Genomic DNA, 24,704 nt, shown 5'->3' on the forward strand with positions numbered 1-24,704 from the left:
GGTCCAGCTTGGAGACTCTGTCTTAACTTTTCACCTTGAACAGCATAATTATTGAATAGCAATTATTCAGGCTAGGAACGAAGCACTTTGGTGCAGCCAGGAATATAAAGACCTACCACACTACAGACTGAGTTGATCCTGTGCCAATGAAGTAAATAAGTGATTTGGCATTACACATGCACATATGGCATAGGCACTGATTTTCCGTATAGCTAGAGAGGGGTGTATTCAACGCAGTCCATGTCCCCTTCCACCTCTTTCCCCAAGCTCCTGCCTCTGCCCCACCTCTTCTCTGACTCCCAAGCATGCCCCATCTCAGTTCCTCCCTCTCCCTACTTGAGCTTCCTGAAGGCCACAAATCAGTTGTTTGCGGCATTCCAGAAGTGCAACGAACACAGGGGAGCAGTTGATCATTGGGACCACCAATGATCGAGAGAGGCAGAGGGGGGGTTTTGGCTGCTGGTGGAAGCTCAGCATCCACTCACTTTTCTCCATAGGTGCTCCTGCCCCGGACCCACCATGGAGTCCATGACAGAAGGTGCTAAAATGGGGAGCAGCAAGCAAAGAGAGACACTGTCAGGTGTATCCACTGCAGTGGGGATCCTGACCTCATTAGGGATGTTAATAATCGTGTATTCATGTAAACAGATAACTGCTGAAGTTTTTAGTGGTTACATGTTTACATGCAGGGGGGCAGGTGGGAGCTGGTGCTTATGAGGGTTTGGGCTTGTGTGTGTGTGGGGGGGGGCTTCTACCTCTCCCCCCCCCCCCATCCCCGTGCAACATCAGCTATCAGGGGGCTCCATGGGATCCAGAATGCACAGGGAGCTGGCTTGACAGCCGGCTTCCTGCTGTACCAGCTCCCACTTTGTCCTTCCCTACCCCCCATGCTGCTAGCTCTGTGGAAGCTACTTGCCAAGTTGTTTTGGATTTCTTGATTTCTGTGGGGTTAACCTGGTTAGTGCATTAAAATGATTATTGCCTATAACTAAGTAAAATACTTTCCCTTTTATCTTTGCAGATTCTTGTTATAATTTTTCAGAAGTTTATTGTAATAGTCCAAGGTATTGGTACAAAGGATTTCTGTCTCTGCAATCAAGCATTGATGCTGCCATTATAGAAGTAAGCAGAATTCTTGCATTGAAATTATTTCCTGTTTGTTCCGGCCTGATCAGGAAACGTTACCCAACATCAGTCCTTCTGTACTCCTGGGTTTTCAGTGCATGGAATTGTTAAAACGTAAAAAGAGCGATGGATCCTCTTGAACTGAGAACTCCTACTGAAGCACAACCCGTGAAACAACCCAGAGTCCTGACTGGTTTGTAAAAGCAGATTGCCTTTGTTTCATCTAGCGCATGTGCACTCATCAGAATCTCTATGCAAATACACCATCTCGTTTAAAAGTTGCAAAGTAGAAATGGTAAAACTTACAAAAGTTACCGGCATACAGAGCTTCCCAAATCACAAGCACAATGCAACTCCTGCAAGCCCAGCAGTGTGTGTGGCCCTAATCGAACTGGGATGTCTAGATTGTGGCTGGAAGAGTGTCTTTCAGAAGTATCCAAAAGCATTTTTTATCATTTCCACCTGGCTAGGGAGTGGCAATTGTTCTTTCCAGTATGATCCACTGGATCTCACAACTGTAATTACTTCCTTTGCCGTGTTGAGACTCCAGCTCTACTTGCAGGGCCGGCTCTAGGTTTTTTGTCTCCCCAAGCAAAATTTTTTTGGCATCCCCCCTCCCCCCCCTTGGCCCACTGCTGCAGGATAGGCACTGAGGAGGAAAGCGCCCCTTTCACCTTGCTGCTCTCTGATTCCCACCACACCCTCCGGCCAAATCCAGCCTACATCCTGTCTCCCCCCGCCACTGCTCACCGAACCCAGTTTCCACCTTCTCTCCCCTCCCAGGCAAACCTGACCGGACCCAGTCCACCCTCCTTCTCTCCCCCACCTAATCCACCCTGCACCCTCTCTTCCCTCCCAGCCAAGCCCGATCCCCCCCTCACTGGATCCAGTCCGCTGCCCTCTCCCACCTCCCTGCACTGACCAAACTCCGTGTCCCTTCCCCCTCCCTGCCAAACCCTCATGTCCCCTCCCCACAGCCATGCGTGGAAACATGGGAGCTTCCTGGGGGAGGGGTGAAAGTCCCCCTCCTTCCCTTGCTCTGCAGCTGTAAACACCGTTCCCCAGTGTGAAGGGGGGCACCGCGGGCTCCCCTCCCCTGCAGAAGGAGAGAGGAGCCGCCAGGCCAGGGCTTGCCTGCAGCTGCCATGAGAGATTCCGTGGCCAGCGGCTCCCAGGGGTGCTGCGGAAGTGCTGAAGGGCCGGTGCAATGACAGAAAAACCACGTGTGGCGGAAACTGCAACTAGGAGCAAAAAAGGAGGGGTTCATTTTTTGTCTTTACATCGTTGGGCTATGTCTACACTCGCAGCTTCTTGCGCTAGAAGTCTTGTGCAAGAAAACGTCCACACTGCCATGTGCTTTTGCGCAAGAGCACCCATGGCAGTGAGGACACTTTCTTGCACAAGAAAGCTCTGGGGGCCATTTTAGCCATAGGGGTTTCTTGCGCAAGAAATCCCTGCCGACCATCCACACTGCCCTCTTGCGCAAGAGCTCTTGCACAAGAGAGCTTACACCTGTCAAAAAAGAGCATTGCTTGATTTGCTGCTGCCTAGAGCCGGCCCTGTCTACTTGGGACTTCATTTAAAGTCCACTGAGAAGCAAAAACCAGTGTGGAAAACTTTGGCCCGGTTGGTAATTGGAGTATTTGGTGGCTAGCCATGGTCTGCGTTGGCTAGCTGAATTTTGGGGGCAGAGTTGAAATAGTTGGTATTAACCTCCACAGCCCTAAATGGCTTCAGACCTTTCCAAACTGAGAGACTGCCTCTCTTCCTGTACTATGCAGCTGTACTTAAGATCTGCAAATATACCCGCACCCAGCCCTAGGGAGGGGATTTTGGAAGGGTGTTCTCTGTGCAGGTATTGAAGTGTGCCCCTCATCCTTGGTCAACAGGGACACAGATGAGTTAAACTTCAGCACATGCATGTTTGATAAAGAAACCTGTTGAATAAGCAAATAGTGTTAGGTATGGTGTTGTCCAGACAGTGGAGAGTTGAATTTATTATTGTGTGGGGTGTTGTGGAGTCGCGCTGTGTTTTGATTACATTTTGATCCTGAAATATTTGGCAGGGGAGCCCAAAGTACTCTGAGTGGTGCCTTGAAAAGCTACAAAACATGAGAATTGCTCATCGTACCCACCAAGAGAGTGTAGATCGAGGACCCCCAGTAGCATGTTCTGAGGGCTAAAATACTTAGGCTTTCTCACTTCAGACTAGGGTGTTGATCTCAAATTTAGAATCTCACCTCTGAGGAGTCTCTGCTGCCATCCCCAACAGACCAAGTATGGGAAATGTTGGCAAGAATGCACAACCTGGTCTCCTCTATTCGAATGCTAAAGAAGAGAGGGGGCTAGCCTACTCCACCATGGGCTGTCAATCTAAGTTATACAATTACAGCCATGTGAAGAACGTAGTTGAAGTCGAAATACTTAGATCTAATTACTGCAATGTCTTCACCACAGTAAGTTAACAGCTGATGCTCTTCCATTGACTCCACCTGTGCATTTCATTCTGGTGCAGCACTGGAGTCAACAGGAAAGCACTTAGTGGTTGATTTATCAGGGCTATACTAGACCTGATAAATCAATCCCCGCTAGATCAAACTCTGTCCATTGATGTAGTAGGTAGTAAAGACTATGCCCCAAGGTAACCTGGTCTCAAACCTTAAGTGGGTGATACAAGATAAAAGCAGCAGTTAGGCACCAAACTCCCAATTGTACCTTCAGAAGCCTCCTCTGGATTCAAATTTTGTGAAGGCTCAGGTAAGAGCCAGCGTGCTATGACTGTTTCCATCTCACAAGAATATTTATAGGAAAGTCCCCGACAAACCAGGACTCGAGGCCTGTGTCATTTCCATTTCTCACCACTTGAAGGCTTTGGGGGTGGTTTTTGCTATAATACGTTGTGGAAACCATTGTAATTTCTAGCATCACTGTAGGTTCCAGAGCCAGAAGGGACCACTGTGATTGAGCTTGGGCTCCTGTATAAGACGTGGTGTTCAAAGTGTAGGGTGGTTGTTGGTGGTGTTAGTGTATGCTTTGATTTTGCCTGTTGTTTTTAAATGTTTTGTTCATAAATCTCTGGTTTTTTGCTGCTATGTTCAAGCTCTTGTTTGGCCCTTGTCTCTGTTGTGGGTCTTAGTGTTGGATTTTGTTCTGTGCAATGTTCTAAACACAGCAAGGAATGTTTTCAGCTGAGAAATTTAGTCTTGTCAGTGCCAGTATTATTTCTAATGATTTTATGATGTAGTTGGGTTGAATTGTGGAAGTGCTTGGAGGCCTCTGGAACAAGACCCCATTGTGCTAGGCACTGTCTACGTACATCATAAAAAGACAGTCTCTGCCCCCAAAGAGCTTACAAACTATGAACTTTGCTCTCAAATGAACCAAAACCTACAGTGGGGAGAGAAGAGACCCAGACAACGCTGAAATGATTATTAGCAGCATTCTCAACACATCAGCACCCTCTTGAGTGTTTCATGGTAGCTGTGAGTTTTCAGGAGGGAATGGAAGGAGGACAGGGTCGTAGCTTTGCAGATCTACCATGGAGACATGAGAGAAAGAGTGAAGATACTTGAGAGGGAATTGAGCTAGTGGCTCGTGAAGGCTGCCGTTGCTGGGAGACCTGGTGGTGGTAGGTGACCCTGGCTTGATGTGAGAATGACAGGCTGGGAAAAGGCAAGCTCTGGAATGGCAGGGTAAGAGAGAACAACTGTAGGGAGGCAGAGAAGTGGTGATACAATTACAGCAACATACCAGGAAGACAATTGAAGTGTCAGTATTTTGAATTGTCACCTGCAAAGGGAAATCTACATTTCTCAAGGTCAGAAAGTAGAAGGTTGCTATCATCCGAAATACAGGCTCCATTTCTATTACCACTGTTTATAATATAACTGTTTATAACTCTGTACTCTGACCTTATTTCATTCAACACAACTCAATTCAATGTGAACTTGGCTATTTTTTTTTTTTTAGATGACGACCAATCACTCTGTCTGGGAAGAAATGAAGTCGATTAGTGGTGTCCGTATGGAATCACCAGGCATCATACCCTTGGTTTCTCTGGAATACAGTTTTATCAGTTTTGCCATTGCAATATGTTTCACTCCATTTATGCACTTCCTGTCGAGCAATCTGACAAGAGAAAAAAGGAAGCTCAAGGAGCTGATGAAGATGATGGGGTTACAGGATGCTGCTTTCTGGTGAGTAACACAAGCAGGGGCGGCCCGTGAACATAGACAGACTCAGCAGTTGCCAAGGACACCACCTTCAACGAGGCGCCCGGTGATGACATCACTGGGTGCCCGGGGCACCCGATGATTATGTCACGGCCATTGACGGCCGTGCAGGCGGGGGCGCCAATTGCGCGTTCTGCCTGGGGCGCCAGCTGCCGCAACCCACCACAGGCTGCTCCTGAACAGAAGTAGAGTAGGTTTGCGGCCTTCAGTTATTACATAGCAGAATACATAGACTCTTCGGTATTTGTAAAATGAATGGACAGTTTCTCTCAAGCAGGACAGTTTTTTCATGGGCAGGAGGCACTCACAGCCAGACTCAATTAGATTGGCCAAGGACTTGAGTAGGCATTACCTTGTTACAATTAGAGATTTTCCATTCTGAATATGATCAAAGATGTATTTTTGGGGGGGGGGGCAGTGAATGGAATCTTGCTCTGCATGGAAGCTTCCTTCATGCTGGGGGTATCTGGCATTGGCCACTGTCAGAAGACAAGATACTGGGCTAGATGGACCTTTGGCTGTTCTTATGTTCTTCAAAACAAACAAACAAAACCCCAGAACAACAAGGAATAGTCTAGCAGCACCTTAAAGACTAACATAACATGTAGATGGTATCATGAGCTTTTGTGGGTACAACCCACTACTTCAGATGAGTGGAGTATTAAAAGTCCGGATCCAAGAATAAATAGGGAAAGGGAGGAGAGGCAGGAAGGGGGAATAAAACTGAATTAGAGTGTTCAAGTTACAAGAGGCGGATAAGAACAATTTGCATCTTCTCTAAGTACCCATTGTTTAGTTGGTAAAGTCATTAGGATGTGGAAGGTAGTGTGCTAGACAGGTAACTTTATTCATAGCTTTTTGATGGCTCCCAAACTTGTAAATGACATTAAGTTCCAATGCATCCCTGTGTATTTGGCTTGTGAGATTGGCCTGAAACAACTTGGTGACTTTAAGACCCATTAATGAGTGCCCGGGCAGGTTAAAGTGTTCTCTAACAGGTTTTTGTGTGTTGCTTTTTCAGGTATCTGATCCGTATCCATTAATTCTTTCCCGTACAGACTGTCCAGTTTGGCCAGTATACATGGCAGAGGGGCATTGCTGCCATTTGATGGCATAGATTCTTCAGTTTTGCTAGGATGATATCTTAACATTAGCTCCCCTGGAAAGCTTAATTAATAAATGTAACTATTTGGACTTGTGAACCTCTATTTAACGAAGGAGGGTGACCTAAAAAAGTTACCCAATTTTGTTAGAGTTTGTGTGCCTAGCATACATTTAATTAACATGCCTATTAACAGGGAATAGAAAAGTGGTAAGGGGGATAAAAGTAGAATGAAAAGAAATAAACATTAGGAAACTAAGCAGAAGTTAGAGAGCTGATGGTGTCATTGATTTTTGGGAGCTGAAGAGAAGCAATGTCACGAGACCTGTAACAAGACATTACCTATGGAAGCCAGTGATGACTCTAGTGTGTTTTCTTAAAAACATCCCTGGGACCCAATTGTATTCTGCGTAGAGCTTCCTTTCTCAAAGGAATGAGCCACTCAGCTGCTTCCAAAGCAACTTTCCTTCCTTGTCTCTAGACTCTGTGCGTAAGGACTGAATAGATCAGGGGTTATGAACTTCATCTTTCACTGGGCTTACGGAAATGAGGATGACAATATAATATACAGAGATTCTTGTATCTCTGGCATATACCTGCCAGGTATAGGAGTCCTGGCAGCATGGTCATAGCTGGCATGGAGAGCCCTAGCTGATATGGATGAGTGGTGCTTCCTAGCAGATGGTGTTGCAAATCATTGGTCTCCAGATATCTGCTGGATTTGGGGACAGCCTGTTCTCTGCCAAGGGTTGGGTGGGGTGTGAATAGGACAAAAGCAGGAGCGGCCTGAGGCGGGCTGCGGCAGCTGGCACCCCAGGTGGAACACGCGATCCGTCTGCAGGGCTGTCAGTGGACTGACGTCATCATCGGGTGCCCCAGGCACCCCCGTGATGTCATCATCAGGCACCCTGTTGAAGGCGGCAGCCTAGGCGGTGGCCGAGTCCACCTATAGTCACAGGCCTCCCCTGGACAAATGATGCCTTCATTGGTGGAAAGATTGAAGGTGAAAAAATCTAAGTGATACCTTGCAGAAGTCTCCTCCCCCTTCAGCCTTTTTGCTCATTTCCCATGGAAAGGAGAGATGAGTTTTCAAGTTCACTGTCTGACAAACTCCTTTCCGTAACGCCTTACTAACGTCAGTCACATTGACCACTGTATGTGGAATGTCGCAATAGACTTTTCCAGGCATATCCAGAGTAGGGATGTTAAATATCGGTTAATGGAATAGTTGATTAGCCTCATGAATTCTTATCGGTTAGCCGACTGTTCTGTAGTCCCCACGCAGTCTCTGTCTGAGGACGGAGATTGATCTGGCTGCTGGCCTGCCTGCTAAAAAAATTTACTGGTAAGGGGCGGGTGGGAAATGCGTGTAGTCTATAGTATCAACTTATAAGTTTTTGCTTATCGGTTAATTGGTTAATCAACTATACTATTAAATCCCTAATTCAGAGTATTTGAACTCACAATGGGATTTGCCATAGGGCAGAAATCATGACAACCGTCTTTGATTACCCAGAAATATAACAGTATATTTTCATTTTTAGGTTATCCTGGAGTTTGCTGTATATGGTCTATGTTTTGATTATGTCCAGTGGGCTGGCGGCGATCACCATTTCTGAATTTTTCTACACAAGCAGCTACTTTCTGATATTACTTCTGTTTTTCTTTTATGGCGTAGCATCTGTAAGTTGGGATTTTAAAGTGAAATTTCTCCACTTTCTATATTTAAAGTGTCTGTAAGTCATATTCTCTTAGTCAAAAGGCAGATTGAAGAGTAGCCTAACTCTATAGTTTCTGTGTAGGTGCACTAGTTGAACAAGTCGAAGGGATCACCATGTTAGTCTGTAACTTTAAAAACAATGAGTCGTCCTGTGGCACTTTGTAGACTACCAAAATATATATAGCATCATGAGATTTCAAATGTGGGTTTTGCCCACCAAAGTTCATAATACTTTATATATATTTGTTAGTCTCTAAGGGTATGTCTGCACTTGCTCCCTAGTTCGAGCTAGGGATGCAAATGTAGGTGACCAAAATTGCTAATGAAGCGGAGATTTAAATATCCCATGCTTCATTAGCATTCTCATCCAAGCGTTACTCCACTCAACAGCTGATTTGAACCAGGAAGTGCGCTCCTGGATGTGTTAGTTCGAACCAAACCCCTTGGTTTGAATTAACGTTACTCCTCATTTTTTGAGGGTTTGGTTCAAACTAACACGTCCAGGAACACACTTCCTGGTTCGAATCAGCTGTTGAGCAGAGTAACGTGCGGGCGGATCATGCTAATGAAGCGCAGGATATTTAAATTCCCGCTTCATTAGCAATTTTGGTCGCCTACACTTGCATCCCTAGCTTGAACTACAGAGCAAGTGTAGATGTACTCAGAGGTGCCACAGGACCACTTGTAATTGAACATGCTGAGTGATCTCTCTAAATCTCATTTGAAACTCATACTTGGACATTATTTGAAGTACCAGCTGAAGAATTTACTGACACGAGACTCAGTGGGCTATGGACAAATGTGAATGTAATCTCAAATCCATTCACAAAGTCTGATTTTCTTTACGGAACTTTGAGGGAGGGAACATGCCCATGGAACTCTGTAGTGGCCAGTAAATAATGAAATAATTTCCGGACTGCATGTCCCTTTAATTTTATGAAGTAAAATCATCCAAATATAACTTCTTGAATTTCCTCCCTTCTTCCTCACTTTACTAGGTAGGCTCTTAAACAGCAGTTATCATGCTGTTGATCAAGATTTCTCACATGAACATTTCTTGGGGAATGAGTCAACGTGCCTATTACAGGTGGCCCCTGACTTGCGACACAATTGGTTCTTGGGGAAGCATTGCAAGTTGGGGGCATCGTAACTCCAACCCTCATTTATGATAGGCGCTATGCACCATCGTAAATGTGGCCAAAGATATAAGCTGGGGGGTTTCAGCCCCTTCCACACTTACAGAAATGGTTGTGTGTGTTGGGGGGAGGGGTCATAACCCAAGCAGTTGGAAGTCAGGGGTTTCCTGTATAAGGGGAAATTGTGCTTCGCCAGTCTACTAGAATTCTTTGAAAGGATCAACAAACATGTAGGCAAAGGGATTCCTGTGAATATAGTGTGCTTGGACTTTAAGAAACCTTTGACCAATTTCTTCACCAAACTCTTTTAAGCAAAGTAACCGGTCTTGGGGTAAGAGGGAAAGTCCTTTCATGAGTCAGTAACTGGTTAAGACAGGAAAAAAAGTACAGGAAGGCATAGTCAATTTTCAGAATGGAGAGAGGTGAAAAATGTGCTGTGCATATTCAACATATTCAAAAATGATTGGAAAAAGGGCTAAACAGTGAAGTGGCAACATCTGCAGATGATGCAGTCTGCTTCAGACTTCGCTTCTATCCTGTGTAATTTTGCAAGGTGCTACAAAGGGACCCTGCAGAAAGCTGGATGACTGGGCAACACAATGAAATTCAGCGTTGACAAATGCAAGATAAGGCCCACTGGAAAACATCAGTCCAACTGCACAGACAAAATGATGGATCTAAATTAGCTGTTATCACTCAAGAAAGTGATCTTGTGACTGGTTCTTTGAAAACAAGTGATTACAGGTCTAGAAAACATGACCAGCAAGGGAACACTGAAAGAACTGGGTTTGTTTAGTTTGGAAAAGAGAAGACTAAGAGGGGATATGAGAGCAGTTTTCAAGTATCTAAAAGGGTGTTGCAAGGAGGAGGGAGAAAAATTGTTCTCCTTGGCTTCTGAGGATAGGGCAAGAAACAATGGGCTTAAATTGCAGCAAGAGAGGTTTACATTGGACATTAGGGAAAACTTCCTAACTGTCAGAGTGGTGAAACTCTGGAATAACTTGCCTTGGGGGTTGTGGAATCCCCATCATCTTAAGAGCAGGTTGGAATAGACATCTATCAGGGATGATCTTGATGGTGCTTGGTCCTGCCATGAGGGCAGGGGACTGGTCTTGATGACCTCTTGAGGTCCCTTCCAGTTCTGGTTCTCTGATTCTTTGTGCTGCAGCAATCAGAAAAGGAAGCAATGACAGGAACCATTAGAAAAATTGATAGACAATAAGAGAGTCTATATTATAATGCTGCTACATATAAATCCATGGTACGCTCACGCCTTGAATATGGTCTGCAGGCAAGCTGACCGCCATGCTGCACCCCAGGGCAAGATGTGGGGGAAGGGTGGCTCCACACTCCCAGAAGGGGTGGGGCCCTTAGTGCCATCCGGACTGCACACATCCCTCACAGGAGCATCCAGAGCGTACTATCCCAGGCTCCAGTGGCAATTTTAAACACCTGGGATTCTGGCCACAGTCACAGTGACCGTGGGTATCAGCTGGGATTCCCAGGCCCCTTTGAATCACCAGGGCCTGAGGCAGGTGCACCCTTCGCCCCTCCTCCCCCCTCCTCAGCATCCCTGACTGTCAGACATTCTGCCTCGCCTACTTCAAAAACATGTGTTAGCATTGGAAAAGCTGCAGAGAACAGCAACAAAGAGGGTGGACACAGCTTAAGCTTTAGTCTTAAGTGGTGAGACCCCAGTTTAAGCCCTGCTTGGCAAGACTTTGGCTTTATGCCCTGGGCCTCGTTGAGTCTAGGGGGCTCCTCTTAGTGGCCCCCTAACATCTGCTTGCCACTGCCCAAGGAGCTCCAGACCTCTGGTTGGGCACTGCTGCCCTTGAGATCCAGAATATGGATTTAATGTCAGCTTAAAGTGTTTAAAACCAGGCAAGTCATGAGCTTTTGCTGATGGGCCAAGTCTTATGGTGTTGCACAGGTGCAGCTCCTACCGAGGCCACGTATTCACTATGCTGCAATCGATCTTACGGAGTTCTGTTTAGCGGGTCTTGTAAAGACCCACTAAATTGAACTCAGAGAATGCCCCTGTTAGCACCAGTACTCCTGCTGCTTGTGGGGAGTAAGGGAGGTCAACAGGTGCATTTGCTCCTGTCGACCTCCCACTGCAGGGACCATGTGGAAACACGAATTAGGGCAAGTCAACTCCAACTAGAGTTGCATATCTGAATTTGACCTTCCTCTGTAGTGTAGAGCTGGCCACACTTTAGTCTCTCCAGTTTGTCTTCTAAAGGCCAAACCCTAACTCATGACTCTCTCTAGTGTATCCAACCCAATACTGATGATGCACTCTAATGGAATTGTGTTCTACTAACTAGAAGATTCCTTATCTGCAGATCCACTTCTGTTTCATGCTCAGCGCCCTCTTAAAGAAGCCTAAACTCACCAGCTCCATTGGATTCCTCCTCACTTTTTTCTCTGCGAGTCTGAGCTTAATTACATTGGTGGAAAGACTTCCTGCACCCTTGGAATGGGCATTGGGTCTCCTCTGTCCCTTTGCCTTTACTACTGGAATCTCAAAGGTATGGTGAATTCTTTGGAATGCATATGCAGTAAAACTGTAACATGTTGCTAACTGGCTGTGTATGCTTGTCCATTGACAAGGTAGGATCCTACTTACTGTGTATTGCAGTAGCATTGAGGGACCCCATTGTGCTAGGTGCTGTACAGACACTGCCCCCCGAAATTTGTGGCTCTCACGTTTTCATATGTCCAAACAGCACAGTTTTCATGCATGTCTACAGAATCCCCTGCCCCAGGTAACACCCCCAACCCAGATGCTGTACCCCCTGCTACACCCTTCCTCCAGGTCACAACCCCTTCCCAGACCCTGCACCCCAGTCCCCTATATCCAGTCACAACCCAGATCACAGCTCTCCCTCCTGTACCCAGCCCCCTCCAGATCCAGCTCACTACCCAAATCACTACACACCCTATCTGTTGGCTACAGTTCCCCCATATGAAGAATGTAATCCCGATTAAGGCTATGATTTCGACACGGGTATTTTTAGTAACAGTCATGGACAGGTTATGCAGAATAAACAAAAATTCATGGCCCATGACAGGTCCATGTCTTTTGCTATATAATTATCTCTGACTTCAACTTAGCAACTCCTAAAGCCTTGGGGTGCACTGTTCCAGGGGGAGCCCCAGGACACCGCTGCTTTGGGGGCCTGATGGCAAGTCCCTGTGTGGGGGTGTCAGGGGCTGACTACGCTTTGCTACCTGGGCTGGATCACTGCTGCTCCCCAAGGCCGGTGGAATCAGTCACTGCTTGTGTGGCCCCAGGCACAGCTGTCTGGGGTCCCTCCCCTGCAGTGGCTGCTGTAGCTGGCCCCAGGACTGGCCCCCGGACTGTTGCTTGGCTGCTCCCCAGGGCAAGCTGCACTGGCTGCTGTCCACATGCATCCTGCTCCGACAGCTGCACAGGGCTGTCTGAACAGCAGCCTGTGTGGCTGGCCCTGGGAATACTCAAGCCTCAGCCTGGACGGCTTGGCCAGAAGGGTGGCCCTGGGGTCAGCCGCGGCAGCTGCGGAAGTCAGAGGTGGTGGATTCTGTGAGCTCTGTGACCTATCGCAGCCTTAGCCATGATATGTGAAAGTCACTTTGTTTGTGCTGGGCTGTGCTGCCCCTGATAGGAGAGTCTGGTGGTGTCATGAGGTTGCACGTCACTGGTGGAGTGAAGCGATTTCTCTTTGTAAATTATGTATCTGCTTTTTGGAGCATTTTTGAATGAAGCCATGCACCCGCCCCATCATTAGTAGACGTGTATTCCTTGTGAGGCAAAAAACAGGTGTGCAGGGAGGGGGGGAGGGGATGTAGTGCTAGACTTCCCAAAGCATCTCTGGGTACCAGAGTTGTATGCAATTCTGACCTTCTGGGCCTGGGTTTTTCAGCTGAAGGTTCTTTGTCTTTGTTTTTGTTTTTTCTTTCAGATTTTACATTTAGAAAAATATGGAGTGGGTTTCTATTTTTCTAACCTTATGGATGAATCCTATGCCGTATTTACAGCCTATATCCTACTCATTTTTGACAGTGTTTTATACATGCTATTGGCTCTCTATTTCGATAAAGTTTTGCCTGGTAGGTATATTGACAATTCAAATACTGTATATATTTCTATAGATCCACTTACTCCTACAAATCTCTCTTTCTCCCCGCCCCCAGAGTAGTGTTGCCAGATGGTTTCAACAAAAATACTGAACACCCACCACCCCAACTCCCCCAAAAAACACTGGGGAAAAAATTCTGTTGATGGGAGGAAAGGGAGGGAGAAACCAAAGTTGTTGAGCAAAAAATAAATAAATAAAAACAGCATTAAAACAGTATGGCCCCTTTAATTGCATGCAGAGTCAGAATAGGGATAGGGATAGGAAAAGGAGAGGTTGAGCACTAAGACCCAGGGGGCCATCTGGGTTTTTTTGTTGAACCAGAAGGGAGCTTCCCTGCGGAACCAGGGAAACAGGGGGGCGGAGGTCCGGGGGATGTCTAGGGGCTAGGCCCAGTTGCTGAGTGTGTCGTAGGGTTGCCAGGTGTCCAGTATTTTCACCTCCTGGCCGGGAAAAAAACAGAAAATACCGGACATTTCAGGTGTCTGGTATTTTCTGCATTTTTTTTACCAGACAGGAGGCGAAAATACTGGACTGTCCAGGTCAATACCAGACACCTGGCAACCCTACTCCAGACCCTCCCCCCTGTTTACTTCAAAGGAGTATAAATGATGATAGAATAATGCTGAACAAAGTAAAATATCAAATTAGAATTTACCAGGGGTCACCTAATGTCTTTCAACTGGAATGGGTGTTAAACAGCATTTCAAGACAACAGGCTATCGACTGGGTGTGGATTCCTAAATGACCCCTCTATCTCCTAAGGAGCCAATTGTCCTGTTCAACCCAGAATCAGCTCTCATCTCACACTCTTGGTAGCCTCCGCCTTTAAATGACACTCTAATGAACAGAGACAAGCCATTAGCTTGTTGTTCAGAGCTGACTCATGTTCACAACTGTGGGAATACAAACAATCGTATGAAATTTGGATCCTTGACTATGAAAATATTATCCAAAGCCAGGGGAGCTGACAGCCTTGCCGGGCCCCTTGGCAAGATCTGTGGGGAATTCCACGCTCCCCGCCCAGAAGGGGTGGAGTCTCAGGTAGAAGGGGCAGGGTGGGGCAGCCAGCCATGGCATGCCCCCCCTCACCATTGGTTCTTAGGGTTACCAGGTGTCCGGGATTCAACCGGACAGTCTGTTTTTTGCGCCCTCTGTCCAGTAAAAAAATTCAGAAAAAAAGCAGACATGTGCAATGTCCGGTATTTTCTGCTTTTCTGGCTGGGCACCTGACGGAAGCCTGGCGGGGGGGCGGGGGAGTGGCTGAGGAGGCGGGGCCACAAACGGCGCGGGGAGCCTTCAGCTCAGCTGGTTGCATGCGGAAGCCTGGCGGGGGGAGTGGGTAAGGGAGCGAAGAGGCGTTCGGCGCTGGGAGATTGATGTAGCCAAAATATATGATGCAAACTGTTGATTGCTTATAATGAAGTTCCTATTCAAGTGTTAAGCTTAGTGGGGGGGGGGGGTGTTTTTTTTTTTTTTTGCTTGACAAATTTTTAGCACGTGTGTTTGGTATTTTGGGGGAAATCATTGGACAACCCTATTGGTGCTCACTAGAGAGCACCCTGCCGTGCCCCCACCTCTCCAGGCAGCCCTAAATGTAAAATCTGAAAGAAAACAAAACAAAGACAAAGAACCTTCAGCTGAAAAACCAGCCCAGAAGGTCAGAGCTTCAAAGGGCCTTGGGCTCTTGGTGCCACTACTACCACAGTAGTCGGGGTGACCACTGGGAGTTACAGGCCTTTTCGAATCACCAGGCTCCAGGGTAACGGCTCCTCTTACCTCCATGCATCCATGGGCCTGTCCAAATCTGAATGTCCCACTGCTCTGGGACATGCTCTCTGGCAACATAAACTATATATAGCAAAGTGGAGGCAACCCAGAGTCCCCTGTGCCCCACTTGCAGTGTGAGCTGCGTTCTCCACCCCTTGCTGCCCCCACCAGCAGATGCCCCATTCCCTCGGGGCAGTAGCAAATAAGGGCGCACACAAAACGTATCCCTGCAGCCAGGGTGTTTCTGCTTGCAGGGGGCCCTCTGCATTCTTGCCTCCTGTGCCGCACGTTGGGGGCGGGAGCCCTCAGAGCAGTGGGTCTTGGTGCGAACACCCCAACGCCTCACACCTCTAGGCTCAGGAGACCTTTCTGAGGATGGTTTCCTTCGGGCCACGTTCTCAGCATTTCCTTTGCCATGATGAGAGCTCAGAACAGAGGCTTTTAAATGGGGTTCGGAAGTCATTAAATGATGCCAGAGGCCTACGGAGCCTGTGCCTTAACCCCGCCCTGGGATGAGGGCCGACAAAGCTAGGGGAGCTAGAGAAACACCAACGCCATGTTCTCAGCACTGAGGCCGTTGGTGTCAGCCTGGTAAACTGGCCGAAATTATTCAGCCATTTTGGGAAAACTGATTTTTTCCCCCCTTCCCTGGTCCCACCCCCATTTTGAATGTGTCGTTTTCTTTTCTCAGGGTGAATCCTGACCCTAGCACCTGGCTCTCACAGCCAGGACAGGCGTTTGAGAGTTTAACCAGGGGCCTGACCCTGTGGCTGAAGCTGCAGGGCAGGGACTGCTTTAGCCTAATGACGAAGCAGATCTTTAATCAGTAGGTCTTCATCTGACCCTTCAGTGCTGAGGGAGGGATGGAAATATCTGCGCAGCAGATGGAGTCCAGCCTATCTCTTATGCGCTGTTTTGCCCAGGGCTGGATTCTGTAACAAGTGTGTGATTCACCACACTTAGCCCTCCTAGTGTGCTTAGGGACTCCCCCAGTTCTTCTAACAATGGGTCTTTTGTAGCCAAAGAGGAGTAGGAGGGATTTGCCCAGCACTGAATAAAGTCAATAAAGAGTCGCATGTGTAAAGCTACAGCATTTGGGTGCCTCAAGATGCCAATACTCTGCAATTTTCCTATGGCTCCAAAGGCAATAATTGCAGAATTACCCCTGACCACGCTATGCACCAAACGGGATTTTTAAAGGCGTTAAGGGCCTAAGCAAATTTGAAAATCCCGCAAGGTGCCAATCTGCACCTATAGGCCTCTTGAGGAATGTTGACCTAAAAGTGTTGGTTTTGGTCTATGCCTTGATAAGCTAAAGCAGTGGTTCTGAAAGTGTTCCATTGGCTCGCTCTGGGAAAGCCGCTAGTGGGCCCATGCTGCTTTGTTTACCTAAAGGCCCCATCGCCACGGAGCCTCGCAGCTCCCATTAGCTGGAAACGGTGAACTGGTAGCTACAGACCCTGTAGGTCAACAGAGCAGTGCAGGCCTGCTAGCGGCTCTCCCAAAGCAGGCCCCCGGAACGCTGTGAGAAACAGAGTGCTAAAGATTTGCCTTCTTTGTCCCCATTAGACAAATACGATAGGAAATATCACCCTTTGTTCTGCTTCAAGCCATCATACTGGTGCCAAAGCAGGAGAAGTTCAGTGGGGGAGAGACCTGAAATGGAAGAAAACCATGAATGTATCTTCAATGACAGTATGGAGACAGTGCCCCCTGCATTGGATGGGAAAGAAGCCATCAGGTAAGAAACTACAGCGTATAAGAAGTAATCTGTGGGAAGGGGTAATTTATTGTATTGGAGGATTACCACCGAGACACCTGCAGCTCTTGCTATGCCCGATGCTCCAAGATCAGTTTTGCTTTACTTCAACCTACTTAGCTTCCCCAGACATGGGATGTTGGTAAGAATCCATTCTTCCACAAAGGCTGTGTCTAGACTACATGCCTCTGTCGGCAGAGGCATGTAGATTAGGGTTGTAGGCAAAGGTAAATGAAGCCGCGATTTAAATGATCGCGGCTTCATTTACATTTACATGGCTGCCGCGCTGAGCCGACAAACAGCTGATCAGCTGTTTGTCGGCTCGCCGCTAGTCTGGACGTTCCCCCTGTCGACATCAAAGCCCTTTGTCTGCAGCTCCGTTATTCCTCGTGGGATGAGGTTTACCGGGGCTGCCGACAAAGGGCTTTGATGTCGACAGGGGGAACGTCCAGACTAGCGGCGAGCCGACAAACAGCTGATCAGCTGTTTGTCGGCTCAGCGCGGCAGCCATGTAAATGTAAATGAAGCCGCGATCATTTAAATAGCGGCTTCATTTACCTTTGCTGAATAAACAAATCTACATGCCTCTGCCGACAGAGGCATGTAGTGTAGACGTACCCTTTAAAGAGTGTAGAGTTAGGTCACACGCTGTTACAATGCAGAGGAGATTAGGAACCAAATCAGGCCACTCATACATGAATTGAGCCAACTTGTGGATTGGTTTTGTGATGCTAATTTTGTCCATAAATAACTATGGTAAGGAGAAACTCACCGCAGCCTAGTTCAGATTTGACTTCAAAGGTGAAAGGACAATCTGATGGAACACATTCAACCTCTATACATGAAGGGACTGATCTTCCACACTATGTAGACATGGACACTGCTACCAGACCAGGAATGCGCTACTTTGCATAGGGATAAGTGACCAGAGAGGCAGTATGAGCTAGTGGAGGGAGCACTGGGCTGTGGGACTCCAAAGATCTGACTTCTAATCTCAGTGCTGTTGTTTGTCGACTGAGCTTATGCCTCCCTGTGCCTCCATTTCCCCATCTGTACAATGGGGATAATGTTACTGACCTTGGTAATACACTTTGAGATCTCCTGATGCAAAACATCATATATGAGCAAGGTGGTATTATTTTATTAAGATGCAAGGCAATGGTGAGTCAGTTCCCTAAGGCTGTGTCTAGACTTGCAAGTTTTTCCGGAAAATCAGCCGCTTTTCTGGAAAAACTTGCCAGCTGTCTACACTGGCCTCTTGAATTTCCGGAAAAGCACTAACGATCTCATGTAAGATTGTCAGTGCTTTCCCGGAAATACTATGCTGCTCCCGTTCGGGCAAAAATCTTTTTCCGAAAGACTTTTGCGCAAAAGGGCCAGTGTAGACAGCACAGTACTGTTTTCCACAAAAAAGCCCCGATCGCGAAAATGGCGATTGGGGCTTTTTTGCAGAAAAGCGCGTCTAGCTTGGCCATGGACGCTTTTCCACAAAAAGTGCTTTTGCGGAAAAGCATCCTGCCAATCTAGACGCGCTTTTCCGAAAATGCTTTTAACGGAAAACGTTTCCGTTAAAAGCATTTTCGGAAAATCATGCCAGTCTAGATGTAGCCTAAGTGTTTACCCAATATTTGGAATCCAAGTGCTAACGATAACTTGCTTACTCTTTAGGCTCAACAATATTAAAAAAACATATAAAACAAAGGACAAGGAAATAGAAGCTTTGAAAGGTATGAAAAGTTTCTTTAATCTTTTCGTTTGGATTTTAACTAAAAATGAACCCAATCAAATCTGAAGTTGTAGGCTGCTCTTTTCTTATTCTGAGAAGATATAGTCATTCTGCTCATTCATAGTTTAAATGGCTTATAAAAATGTAAGTCTTAGGGACATTGCAAATGTCTTCGCAACATTTCACCCCTGTTAAATAAGAAACAAAAATAATAGCCGTAAAAAAATTTTGAAATCAAAAGGTGGAAGAAGTAAGGAAGCAAAATTTTATATCCACCATGACTGCTTGAAAGACTATCCAAAAACCTAATTCATGCAACTGCTGATTATCATGTCACTATATTTCTGTCATTACTAAGAATAGAGAGGAATGACCACTGTAGAAGTACAGTAAAGCAATTTAAGACATTTTAAAATGTTATTACATCAGTTCCTCTTTACCCCTTGTAACCTCTCTACTAATGTAATGAAAAACTTTTTGCAAGTCTAAAGATGGTTACTGAAGATATAACACACATTATGGGTTATGTGTTTTTGACTTTGCTTATCTCTGCTTAGATAGAAGCCATATTTCTTTAATTATCATGTTTCACACCTGGATGGGCCCATAGAGAGGAACAGGTCGGATTTAATTCACTCCACTACTTGAATCCTAACATAATTCTTTTTTTTATATTAGGTTTGTTCTTAAATATTTATGAAGGCCAGATCACTGCCTTGCTTGGTCATAGCGGAGCTGGAAAAACAACATTACTGAACATCCTGAGTGGACTTTCCCAGCCTTCTTATGGTACGTCGGTACATTTCTAAACTGAAAGAAAGAACATGTTTGATAGCAAGTGTGCTTGGGTGAAAGAACAAAGAACTCGTTATCAATTTTCCTTTGTTCATGTGCTCAGGTTCTGCAACTATATACAAATACAAGTTATCAGACCTGAGGGATATGGAGGAAGCTAGAGCATTATTAGGGGTCTGTCCACAATTCAACGTTCAGTTTGAAACTTTAACGTTGAAAGAAAACTTGCGCGTTTTTGCTGAAATCAAAGGGATCCGCGCCACTGAGGTAGAGTACGAGGTAAGTGCGGGATCTCTGGAAGAACGTCTACTTTCACCACCTCACGTCATTTTTCTCACGCCGTTTGTGTTGTAGCCAATGTGTTTGAGAAGTTGACCTTGAGCATCCATGGAGGATCCTCTGTAGACGTAAATTCAGTCTCCACTGACAGAGGATCTAGCCCGTTATACACAAGAAAATCTATGAAAATGGGAGGATCTGCAAAACCCCAGGCAGACGAGACCATACTCAATATTGTTTGTTTCACAATCGCTTCTAGCAGCCCTAGTGATGGACAGGGTCCCACTGCACTAGGAGCTGTACAAACAGCAAACCAATGGCCCTGTCCCAAAGAGGCATAGCCAGATTTTTAAAGGGATTTAGGCACCATCAGATGCAGGTAGGTGCTTGGGTGCTTTTGACAATCCCAATGGGGCCTGTTTGCTTTTTCTGAGGCATAGGCAGTGAGTGAAGGCCTAGCTTGGGGAAAGCAAGCCCCAGCCCCTCTGCTTCCATGCCCCCCAAAGCCCAGCCCAGGCCCCATTGTGGTCTCTGGTCCCCCGCCCTGCACTCCAATCCCCTCCATTATGGCTGCTTCCTCCCACTCCCGCCCAAAGCTAGGAGATTCCCCCAGAAGCAGGCAGATGCACAACATTAGCTGCCCCCCGGTGCAACGGAACTCCAGGCAACCCTAGCTTTCCCCTGCCTTGGGAGCAGCTGGGCAGTACCCACAGCCCCAATGCCGGGTGACTGGGCAGCCCAGGCCCAGTTCCAACCCCGGACCCAGGAGCAACTGCGCAGCCATGTAGCCCCAGTCTTCGCATCTGTCCAGAGCATAGTGGATGGGGCTCCCCTGGTCTTCTGTGCAAGGCAATACCTATCCTTGAGTCTATGAGCCATTCCCCATGTCCGGAGGGTACATCGACATGGCAAAAAATACCGGTAGCAGCAAGTCTCGGAGCCCTGGTCAAAAGAGCAGCGCCAACACTCAGGCTCAAGATGGAGCTTGGGTTTCAAGATCCTCCCTTCTCATCGAGCGCCAGCCCCTAGGCACCAGGATAGGCCAAATGCCTCCACGCTTATTTTTAACCCCACAGCACAAGCCTAAGTCAGGGGACCAAGGCACTGCACTGGCTGCACAAGGCTTGTTTTGCATTGCAGATGTTCCCTAAACATCTGTGTACCCTTTATAGCGTTCCCACACCAGCGAGGCAACCTCCCCCCCCCTTTTTTTTTACTGCACTCCATGGTGGCACCCTGGTAGCGATCGAGAGCGTAGAGATTATTTCCAATGACAGCTGAGCTATCCCTCTGCTTCTGGGTGGGTCGACAGCTGTGAAAGAGGCAGGGTTTAATCCCGAGGGCATGTTCTCTTGTATGACATCTGAACCCACCTGGTCTCTGCAGCAGGAGTGGAACTGTAGGCTTCAGGGGTGATCTAGTTGAATGTGACAGCTGGATCTTGTGAATACAAACCTGGCCCGGCTGCTATTAGACAAACACAGGTCTCTCGGCATGTAGTGCTGGCTTGTGTGCTGGCTTCAACAAGAGCTTACTACACGTCTTCTTGCTCCTGCTGCATCACTGTTGTCTAACAGATTACTGAGCAGTGCCGCCTGAGAGGCACACGTGGTTAAATCAGATGAAGTTCAGTAAGGACAAATGCAAAGTACTCCACTTAAAGAGGAACAATCCATTTCACACCTATGGAAAGGTCAGTGACTGTCTAGGAAGGAGTCCTGCAGAAAGGGATCTAGGGGTCATAGTGGCCCACAAGCTACATATAAGTCAACAGTGTGACACTGTTGCAAAAAAAGGCAAACATGATTCTTGGACTCAGAGGGGTAGCCAGTTAGTCTGTAACTGGAAAAACTTAAAAAACAACAAACAGTCTAGTAGCACCTTAAAGACTTTAAGGTGCAGCTACACTATTCGTTGTTTTTTAAGTTTTTCCATGATTTTACTAGGCATTTAACAGAAGTGTTGGGAGCAAGACACGAGAGGTCATTTTTCCACTCTACTCTGCACTGATTAGGCCTCAACTGGAGTATTGTGACCAGTTCTGGGCACCGCGTTTCAAGAAAGATGTGGAAAAATTGGAGAGAGTCCACAGAAGAGCAACAAAAATGATTAAAGATCTAAAAAAACATGACCTCTGAGGGAAGACTGAAAGAACTGGATTTGTTTAGTTTGGAAAAGAGAAGACTGAGAGGGGACATGATAGCAGTTTTTAAATACCTAAAAGGGTATTATGGGGAGGAAGGAGAAAAATTTTTCTCTTTGGTCTCTGATGATAGGACAAGAAGCAATGGGCTTAAATTGCACCAAGGTAAGTTTAGGTTGGACATTAGGAAAACTTCCTAACTGTCAGGATGGTTAAACACTGGAATAAACTGCCTAGGGAAGCTGTAGAATCTCCATCATGGGAGATATTTAAGAGCAGGTTAACTAAACATCTATATAGGACAGTCTAGGTGATGCTTTGTCCTGCTGTGAAGGCAGGGTCTTGATGACCTCTCAAGATCCCTTCTAGTTCTAGTATTCTATGATTCTATGCTTTATTTTTCTATCATTTTCCAGGTGCAGAAAGTTTTGAAACTCTTGGATATTATCAACATTCAAGACACGCAAGCTAATAAACTAAGTGGTGGACAAAAAAGAAAGCTGTCTCTTGGGATAGCCATATTAGGAGATCCACAGGTAAAAAAGAATGGTCATACACATCGCGTGCACGTATTGAATATGTATTTGAAAACTCAGTCACTGAACCTGCAAAAACTTGAACACATACTTTTTAAGAATTTGAAGTGGATTAGTCAAACCATATTCAATCTCTGTGTGGATGCTGTCATTCAAAATTTAATTGGCTTTAATTCAGTTTAGTTTACTTCCGAAGTGATTTAAAGCCACTTTAATTCTGAGTAACATGGACTACACAGGCATTTAACGTAATTTAACAAAGCCACTTCAAATCTGTATGTTTAGTTAATTCATCTTAACTTTCCTTAATGTCCCCATGAAAACAAGACTGTGGCGTTGCATTCTGCTTTTAACATCCTCTGAAAAGAAAACTAAGGGCATTTCTACACTTGCACCCTCTTTCTAGAGAGGGATGCAAATGAAGACATTCAAAATTGCAAATGAAGCCGGGATTTAAATATCCCGCGCTTCACTTGCATATTTGCAGATTGGCGCTATTTCAAACTAACATACGCTGTTAAGACATGGTTATTTCAAGAGAAAACTGTTCTCGAGAAATAACTGGTGAACCTCATTGTATGAGGAATAAGGGTTATTTCGAGAGAAGGGTTTTCTCTCGAAATAATGTGTCTACACAGCGTGATTTATTTTGAAATAGCGCTATTTCAAAATAGCGCCAGTCCACGAATATGCAAATAAAGTGCGGGATATTTAAATCCTGACTTCATTTGCAGTTTCAAATGTCTTCATTTGCTTCCCTCTCTTGAAAAAGGGTGCAAGTTCAGACATACCCTAAGAGGTTAAAACCGCTCATCTGTACATGTACCAAAAAGTATTCCTTATAACTGGGTCTGAATGCAATATTACCAGCTCTCGGGGTTTGGCAATCCTCAGTTAGGTCCCCAAACCCAAGAATTTAATGTAAAAATCATGAGATTAAATAAAATGGAGGGGTTCTGTTTATTTACTTGCTGGTTTGGGGGGCAGTCAGGTGCACTCTGGTCATGTTTTCCTGCATTCCTGTTGACAGGTTTTGTTATTAGATGAGCCAACTGCTGGATTGGATCCCCGTTCCAGACACTATGTGTGGAACCTACTGAAAGAACGTAGAGCTGGTCGAGTGACATTGTTCAGTACTCAGTTCATGGATGAAGCTGATATCCTTGCTGGTGAGACCAGATCATCTCATTAGATAAGAAGACTTGACAAGTAGATGGAATAAGATTTTATTAGCTGAATTTTCTTGTAGAATGGACCTTGCTCTGGCTCACTTCCTAGGATGAACTCGTGATACCGTTAAATCAATGGCAAAATTTCCATTGCCTTTAGTGGTACCAGGATTTCATCCTCATTGTCTTTAATAGAAGTTTTGACTCACTAAGAACTGTAAGACTGGCCCTCCCAGGAGAAGAAAAACTAACTGAACTACATGGAAGCAATTCAGGACTCTGCTTCACTGATAAGTTCCATCATCATATTGCTCCTTCTCTTGCAAGAGTTTCCCCACGTTTTTCATGTACCCTCTCTGCCTTAATTCCTCTTTAAAAAAACCCCTTTCTACTAGTAAATTATTCACTTCATTTCTAACCTCCGCATGCCCATTTTTTTCTTGAATTATCATTCCGTCTTGTAATTAGTTATTAAACCAGCATTCTATTAGAAGTTGCACTTTAGGTTTTTAATGTTATAAATGACTAAAGAAGAATTCATTCTAGCAAGATCCATTATATAAATTATTTTATTTTTCTCTCTCCTTAGACCGGAAAGCATTTATCTCACATGGGAGAATTAAGTGTGTTGGATCGTCTCTGTTTTTGAAGAAAAAATGGGGGATTGGTTATCACTTAAGGTATTTTATTTATAACTGTTCCTCGTATTGCTAAGTTTGTATCCCAGACTTTATTTGATTCCTAGCAAGTAACGACTCTACTTCTTAATATAGATTAAATGAAATGAGTATAAAAGGAGTGCAAATAAGTATAAAAACTTCACATGCATTGAGGAGACTATATCAATCTATTTCCCCAACTTGGCACATGCAATATCTGTGGTTCAAGTGATGAAAATAAATATATTTTTGCAGTTAATTTTATTTTTAAGGGACTACGATCTGAGATCACCTCTCATCTGATGTGATGCCTCAGGTGTTCAGACGCAGTTTACGGCTGATTATTTTCTCTCTCTTTATTGTGCTGAATTTCTCGAACCCTAGTAATGAAAGGTTCCATGAAGCGAATAAGATTCAGTTCTTCAGGTTCAG

At 45.8% G+C, this 24,704-nt stretch overlaps 1 protein-coding gene across 5 annotated transcripts in view; it reads left to right on the forward strand.

Moving 5' to 3' along the window:
• Positions 1–24,704, forward strand: part of LOC102461494 (ABC-type organic anion transporter ABCA8) — an 81,949-nt gene that overhangs the window by 20,163 nt on the left and 37,082 nt on the right. For all 5 annotated transcript variants that reach the window (XM_089771869.1, XM_089771867.1, XM_089771868.1 and 2 more), the window contains 12 exons: positions 1,022–1,122; positions 5,095–5,321; positions 8,004–8,142; positions 11,664–11,849; positions 13,263–13,410; positions 16,776–16,947; positions 18,634–18,692; positions 19,370–19,480; positions 19,590–19,765; positions 22,325–22,444; positions 23,475–23,613; positions 24,203–24,293. In XM_089771869.1, coding sequence (XP_089627995.1) covers positions 1,022–1,122; positions 5,095–5,321; positions 8,004–8,142; positions 11,664–11,849; positions 13,263–13,410; positions 16,776–16,947; positions 18,634–18,692; positions 19,370–19,480; positions 19,590–19,765; positions 22,325–22,444; positions 23,475–23,613; positions 24,203–24,293 — 1,669 coding nt within the window. The remainder of the gene's footprint in view (positions 1–1,021; positions 1,123–5,094; positions 5,322–8,003; positions 8,143–11,663; positions 11,850–13,262; positions 13,411–16,775; positions 16,948–18,633; positions 18,693–19,369; positions 19,481–19,589; positions 19,766–22,324; positions 22,445–23,474; positions 23,614–24,202; positions 24,294–24,704) is intronic.

This window comes from Pelodiscus sinensis, chromosome 20 (genome assembly GCF_052426305.1).
Source record: "Pelodiscus sinensis isolate ZL-2025 chromosome 20, ASM5242630v1, whole genome shotgun sequence".
NCBI lineage: Eukaryota > Metazoa > Chordata > Testudines > Trionychidae > Pelodiscus > Pelodiscus sinensis.